At 35.5% G+C, this 7915-nt stretch overlaps 1 protein-coding gene across 3 annotated transcripts in view; it reads right to left on the reverse strand.

The window, feature by feature from the left end:
• The window catches only part of LOC107741195 (transmembrane protein 33-like), a 24294-nt gene that overhangs the window by 11340 nt on the left and 5039 nt on the right, over window positions 1-7915 (reverse strand). For 2 of the 3 annotated variants that reach the window (XM_016553836.1, XM_016553827.1), the window contains exons 3-6: window positions 7573-7667; window positions 6737-6924; window positions 6557-6624; window positions 6333-6466 (exon numbers count right to left, since the gene is read on the reverse strand). In XM_016553836.1, coding sequence (XP_016409322.1) covers window positions 6333-6466; window positions 6557-6624; window positions 6737-6924; window positions 7573-7667 — 485 coding nt within the window. Of the gene's footprint in view, window positions 1-4056; window positions 4191-4280; window positions 4349-4460; window positions 4649-5296; window positions 5387-6332; window positions 6467-6556; window positions 6625-6736; window positions 6925-7572; window positions 7668-7915 lie in introns of those variants that run through there. The other variant, XM_016553844.1, reaches the window with a different exon arrangement.

The following is a 7915-nucleotide window of genomic DNA, read 5'->3' on the forward strand; positions in this document are numbered from 1 at the left end:
AACAGCTCTACACTGACGCGACAAAGCGACCGTTGCAAATCATTTTAACTTTGTGTCAGTACATCATAAATAGAACAAGGCATCAGTTTAATGTCGGGTTTTGTCGTGTCGCGCCCTATACAGTCTATGATCGCGCCGCGCCGCATCTAGACGCGTCACTGATTATAATGGTTCTACTGTATTTTTCCGCTTGCGTCCGGTGTAGACACTGTGTTTAATGTCGTTGGTGAGGAGGATCTTTGTACCTTTTTTTACCCCTAATATGAACCTATTAGTACCTTAGAGTAGTAATTCGTACCCTTAAAGTACTAATTTGTAGGCCTACCTATTAGGGGCAAAAAAGGAACAAATATGTCCTTTTAAGAGTACTGCTACCATGTCAAGCTGTTGTACCCCAAAAGGTACAATTTTGGCCCCTTTTTTCTGTATATAGCCTATGCATCCACAACAATTTCTGAAACCACAGACAACCCTATTATTTGTATGGCCATCACATAAAAAGGTCTAAACCCTTAGTCTAAGGCCATGGAAAATAAGTAAAGGTTCTCTCTTGAACTGCACCAATTCACTTCCCTTTTCTTCATTTTCCCCATTATCTCTGTCTCTCCCTTCTTTTTCTTACCTGTCACTTCTTCACCAGGAGGTCTACTGTTATGAACAGAACTGTGTCCACCTAGTTGAAAACAACCACCTCATTTAAATTTGTTAGCACAGCATGTTATTTATCTTAAAATGACTTAAATACCCAAGATTTAACAAACCTATATTACATACAAATATACACTACAAGTCAAAAGTTTTTGAACAGTAAGAAGATTTTTTATATTTTTTAAAGAAGTCCCTTCTGCTCACCAAGCCTGCATTTATTTGATCCAAAGTACAGCAAGGGCAGTAATATTGTGAAATATTTTTACTATTTAAAATAACTGCTTTCTATTGGAATATATATTAAAATGCAATATATTTCTGTGATCAAAAAGCTGAATTTTCAGCATCATTACTCCAGTCTTCAGTGTCACATGGTCCTTCAGAAATCATTCTAATATGCTGATTTGCTGTTCAAGAAACATATTTGTTATTATTATAAATATTTAAAACAGTTGAGTGCATCAGAATTATTTGATGAATAGAAAGATCCAAAGATCAGCATTTATCTAAAATAAAAATATTTTGTAACATTATACATGCACTACCAAAAGCTTGGAGTCAGTATAATTTTTGGGGGGGGGGGTGATAAAGACATTTATAATGTTACAAAAGATTTCTATTTCAGATAAATGCTGTACTTTTGAACTAATCTAATCTGTTTTCAACATAATAATAATAATAAAAAATGTTTTTTGAGCAGCAAATCAGAATATTAGAATGACTTCTTAAGGATTAACGTGCAAAACTCAGATTAATGATGCTGAAAATTCAGCTTTGAAATCACAGGAATAAATTACAGTTTAAAATATATTCAAATAGAAAGCAGTCATCTTAAATAATAAAAATATTTCACAATATTGTTGTTTTTGCTGTATTTTGGATCAAATAAATGCAGGCTTGGTAAGCAGAAGAGACTTCTTTAAAAAACATTAAAAATCTTACTGATCAAAACCTTTTGGCTGGTAGTGTATCAAAACACAATTTCTAAAGTGCCCAAATGTCAAAATTAGTACAATATATTTGTAGAAAAATTGTAATACTGAACACAATATTAAATTGTTAGGCTGTGACGCATATTATTTTTGTGTTGCTGTCTTTAGCTCCCTCCCTCCCTGTACAATAAATCCATGTGAATATCTGCCTCTGCTAAATTTTTTTATGTAACTTTACCATATAGATATTGATGTCCTATAGCACAATATTCTGAATGATGATAATAATGGGGTGCTACCGATAGCCTACTAGCAGTTTAATACTAATCTAGGTTAATAAAGACAAAACTATCTAGCGTATTTACAGATGAAACTGACCTGCACTTGAAGCTCGAGTCCCGCGCATCGGTTCTGTTCGGAATCGTTTGACGGCGGCGCAGAACACACATGAGCTGATTCGTGTAGCGCAGCACTGCCAGTCAAGACTCACTGATTTATGATTATCGATAAATTATCTAATGACAAAATCGGAAATGACAACTTTGGTACAAAAAAAAACAGGGCAGCGGGCCAAATCAGCCGCCAGGCCACCGGTAATTCTCCCGGTGCTCCCGATGGCCAGTCCGGGCCTGGTGTGTCCTATGCCTTAGCGGACTATGCTATTTTTCAATGTTTCAAGTGATGCAGGTGTTTTTTTCCCTGTAGGCTTTTTAAATTAAAAAAGCATAAATTTTTCATAACGTTTAGTGAAATTATTTGGTAGTCTGAGGTGGAAAGGGGATTCGGGAAGGGGGGGGGCAGATTTTTTTATAGGTTTAAAGGGTGGCGCGACCAAAAAAGTTCGAGAACCACTACATTACAAGTTAACAGACAGTGTTTAAAAAGTGCAGTCCACATGTTTACCTATGTTTATTACAGTGACTTTGAATTACCTAAAGTAGTATGGTAAAGCAACAGATTTGTTTTTATATTTCTGCAATCTACTTTAGTTTGTGTGATTTGTTACTGACTTTCATATTAATGTTTACACCAGGCTTATTTGTCAGTGCTTTATGTTGTCATAATTATTACATGCTTACAAGGTTGGAAGTTCAACAAATCAGTCAATATACTGTGATTGTAGTTATTAAATAAAAATGTCATTCATATCAATTCATGCATCACCTAATTTCATCGTAACATATAGGCCTGGCCTACAGAAAAGAACATTTATGTTTAATCTATAGTGTGTTGGTCATACTATACAATGATTTATAGCTTGTCTTTGTTGAATAATACAGAACATAAAGAGCTTTGAAAAAAATTTGCATATTAAATCGCAATATTGGTAAAGAAAAAAAAAAAAAAAAAAAAAAAAAAAAAAAAAAAAAAAAAAAAAAAAAAAAAAAAAAAAAAAAAAAAAAAAAAAAAAAAAAAAAAAAAAAAAAAAAAAAAAAAAAAAAAAAAAAAAAAAAAAAAAAAAAAAAAAAAAAAAAAAAAAAAAAAAAAAAAAAAAAAAAAAAAAAAAAAAAAAAAAAAAAAAAATCGCAATTCGATTTTCCAAAATCGTTCAGCACTAGTTCTGGCGTACGCATGGCTTTATAAATCTGAAAACTTGTACGTACGCACACATTTAGGATGAAATCTACGTAAAGTTTTATACATGAGGCCCCAGAGCACACAACAGCACAGAGTGGGTCATATGCGCGAGACGGTGCAGACCACGAAACGTATCGAATCCATTTGAATTCTACACAGAATGCTATATTTTATAGCAATATGGATGAGATTAGGAGGAAAAACTGTTAGACTCTGTATTAGAAACAGCACTGATGAGTAGAAGAGATAACACAGATGCCATTCACCAATATATTACACACTTTTCAAACTACAAATCTTTAGCATAATTAATCACTGTTTTACTTTAGTAACCATTTCATATTGAATCTAAAGGGGACTGTGGCTGTCATAAGCTGTCAAATGCGGCTTTACCGAGCTCAACAGCTCTGGCGCAAGTTGTGATATAAACGAAACGCTATATTAAAAAGGGGGCGGGGCTGCTTGATATGTCCCGCCCTGTCTTCCTGTTTCAGTTGAAATTACGTCAACACATAGAATAGAATAATGCTGCGTGTTTCAAGCCACTTCAGTGGATCTTTAAACACTACTTTAATATGCATTATACAGAGGCAAAATGAAAAGAAAATACCATCTTTTCTAAAAACAGTCAGCAGTTCCCCTCAGAGATACATTCATATAAACTCCCACCCCCAATTGTATCGCGATTCGTTTAACATCTCAGCTAACTTGAATCGTCACATATTTGTATTGATGTTCAACTGGCTCGTGGTGCATCGTTACATCCCTATTTGATATACTATTTTACATTATGCAATATGTGCATTGTTACATCCATACTATTATTTCATATGTCAGGATTTACAGGGTTGAAAAAAACATTTAACACTGGACAAAACAGCTGAACGTCAGTCCTCACCTGAAGAGCATGAAGACTGTAGCTGGCATCAAGAAGATCTCATTGCAAGCAATAAACTTTAGGATGTTCTGCTGATTGGCTGTGAGCTTGTTCAAAAAGTTCCTCACAAACATAAGGCTGTTTGGACCCATGGTCTGAGAACAAATGAAACACAGACAAAATTCAGGATGGAATTATGACAAAAACACATTTGAGCAATATAAATGAGAAGGGCAGAGACTTACATCAAGGACTTTTTTAGTGTAGGTGGTGGCGTGGAGAAGTGAGAAGAGGAACACTGGAAAAATGCTCACTGAGAACAAAAGTCAAGGCTGCATAAAGACAATATGATGCCATAACACAACAAAAAACAGATATTTTCCCCCAAGATATTTCCAAAGGAAGGGGTCTTTGAGAAAGGATACTTGTGATAGGGTAGGAGTTGACTAGGATGAGGGAGTAGAGGAGATAGTGGCAGCTGTCCTCCTGTAAGGCCTGGGCCAGGAAGGCTCTGCTCAGCTGAAAGTGAGGAAGTCTCTGGTGCAAACGCAGAGCGCTGGTCAAGGCGTTTGCCAGCAATGCCCTCTGATAGAAGTTAGTAGCTGCTTGAGGCCTGGACAGAAAAAAGCAATTATTCTTCTTCCAATCATTCACTTATAGAATAAAATTAAAAATCTGAGTATGAATGTGTCCTTACTACCCTAAATAGTCCTCATCATACTAATGTGATGCCACAAACTACAATATTGTTAACTCCTATTGTGTTGGCGTCAATTTTACCCACACTGAATTTTCAAATTGCTTGAAATACTGGTTAAACTTTATTTCTTCTAGAAATGTTGTGACTTTTTTTCAATTAGGGTCATGAATATGCATGCACAGTTTCAACACAGAGATGTGTTTTGGAAAGGCAAATTGTTACAACTTTTGTCTTCAAATTTGAAATTCATGAGAACTTATGAAATTTGAGACTCAAAGTTTACCTGAAATTGAGACTTGTCTTCTGAATAATCCCAGGTAAAATCCACTTTAAACATTCATTTTCTTAACCTAGTTGGGTTCCACATTGTCTGACAAGCTACAATGGAGGTTTTCTGTTTTTATATTAATCTTTAAGGTTTTTTTCATAGTGCCAATTTTTGGCAAATGGAAACCAATGTAAGTCAATTTGATCCTTAACACAAAAGTTGCACCCAGTTTTTGAACAAAACAGGATGGTAAAGAAGCTTGTGAACGTGCCTTGTAAAAGAACATGACTCACCCAAGCAGTGGCAGAATGAACATGATGGAGCAGTAGACGGTGAACAGCCGTGACAGCCACATAGCCGTTTCCAGCTTATTACTTAAGAGGAATTGCTGCAATACATTAATATGATCATGAGTCAAGGTTATAACGAACATTCTGAAATAAATGGATTTAAAAAGCCCCAAAACATAAAAATAACTTATATGTATATATATATGTATATATATATATATATATATATATATATATATATATAATGCGCGAGACGGTGCAGACCACGAAACGTATCGAATCCATTTGAATTCTACACAGAATGCTATATTTTATAGCAATATGGATGAGATTAGGAGGAAAAACTGTTAGACTCTGTATTAGAAACAGCACTGATGAGTAGAAGAGATAACACAGATGCCATTCACCAATATATTACACACTTTTCAAACTACAAATCTTTAGCATAATTAATCACTGTTTTACTTTAGTAACCATTTCATATTGAATCTAAAGGGGACTGTGGCTGTCATAAGCTGTCAAATGCGGCTTTACCGAGCTCAACAGCTCTGGCGCAAGTTGTGATATAAACGAAACGCTATATTAAAAAGGGGGCGGGGCTGCTTGATATGTCCCGCCCTGTCTTCCTGTTTCAGTTGAAATTACGTCAACACATAGAATAGAATAATGCTGCGTGTTTCAAGCCACTTCAGTGGATCTTTAAACACTACTTTAATATGCATTATACAGAGGCAAAATGAAAAGAAAATACCATCTTTTCTAAAAACAGTCAGCAGTTCCCCTCAGAGATACATTCATATAAACTCCCACCCCCAATTGTATCGCGATTCGTTTAACATCTCAGCTAACTTGAATCGTCACATATTTGTATTGATGTTCAACTGGCTCGTGGTGCATCGTTACATCCCTATTTGATATACTATTTTACATTATGCAATATGTGCATTGTTACATCCATACTATTATTTCATATGTCAGGATTTACAGGGTTGAAAAAAACATTTAACACTGGACAAAACAGCTGAACGTCAGTCCTCACCTGAAGAGCATGAAGACTGTAGCTGGCATCAAGAAGATCTCATTGCAAGCAATAAACTTTAGGATGTTCTGCTGATTGGCTGTGAGCTTGTTCAAAAAGTTCCTCACAAACATAAGGCTGTTTGGACCCATGGTCTGAGAACAAATGAAACACAGACAAAATTCAGGATGGAATTATGACAAAAACACATTTGAGCAATATAAATGAGAAGGGCAGAGACTTACATCAAGGACTTTTTTAGTGTAGGTGGTGGCGTGGAGAAGTGAGAAGAGGAACACTGGAAAAATGCTCACTGAGAACAAAAGTCAAGGCTGCATAAAGACAATATGATGCCATAACACAACAAAAAACAGATATTTTCCCCCAAGATATTTCCAAAGGAAGGGGTCTTTGAGAAAGGATACTTGTGATTGGGTAGGAGTTGACTAGGATGAGGGAGTAGAGGAGATAGTGGCAGCTGTCCTCCTGTAAGGCCTGGGCCAGGAAGGCTCTGCTCAGCTGAAAGTGAGGAAGTCTCTGGTGCAAACGCAGAGCGCTGGTCAAGGCGTTTGCCAGCAATGCCCTCTGATAGAAGTTAGTAGCTGCTTGAGGCCTGGACAGAAAAAAGCAATTATTCTTCTTCCAATCATTCACTTATAGAATAAAATTAAAAATCTGAGTATGAATGTGTCCTTACTACCCTAAATAGTCCTCATCATACTAATGTGATGCCACAAACTACAATATTGTTAACTCCTATTGTGTTGGCGTCAATTTTACCCACACTGAATTTTCAAATTGCTTGAAATACTGGTTAAACTTTATTTCTTCTAGAAATGTTGTGACTTTTTTTCAATTAGGGTCATGAATATGCATGCACAGTTTCAACACAGAGATGTGTTTTGGAAAGGCAAATTGTTACAACTTTTGTCTTCAAATTTGAAATTCATGAGAACTTATGAAATTTGAGACTCAAAGTTTACCTGAAATTGAGACTTGTCTTCTGAATAATCCCAGGTAAAATCCACTTTAAACATTCATTTTCTTAACCTAGTTGGGTTCCACATTGTCTGACAAGCTACAATGGAGGTTTTCTGTTTTTATATTAATCTTTAAGGTTTTTTTCATAGTGCCAATTTTTGGCAAATGGAAACCAATGTAAGTCAATTTGATCCTTAACACAAAAGTTGCACCCAGTTTTTGAACAAAACAGGATGGTAAAGAAGCTTGTGAACGTGCCTTGTAAAAGAACATGACTCACCCAAGCAGTGGCAGAATGAACATGATGGAGCAGTAGACGGTGAACAGCCGTGACAGCCACATAGCCGTTTCCAGCTTATTACTTAAGAGGAATTGCTGCAATACATTAATATGATCATGAGTCAAGGTTATAACGAACATTCTGAAATAAATGGATTTAAAAAGCCCCAAAACATAAAAATAACTTATATGTATATAACAGCCGTGACACATAGCCGTTTCCAGCTTATTACTTAAGAGGAATTGCTGCAATACATTAATATGATCATGAGTCAAGGTTATAACGAACATTCTGAAATAAATGGATTTAAAAAGCCCCAAAACATAAAAATAACTTATATATA

Source organism: Sinocyclocheilus rhinocerous, unplaced genomic scaffold, assembly GCF_001515625.1.
Source record: "Sinocyclocheilus rhinocerous isolate Xijiao unplaced genomic scaffold, SAMN03320098_v1.1 scaffold431, whole genome shotgun sequence".
Classification (NCBI taxonomy): Eukaryota; Metazoa; Chordata; class Actinopteri; order Cypriniformes; family Cyprinidae; genus Sinocyclocheilus; species Sinocyclocheilus rhinocerous.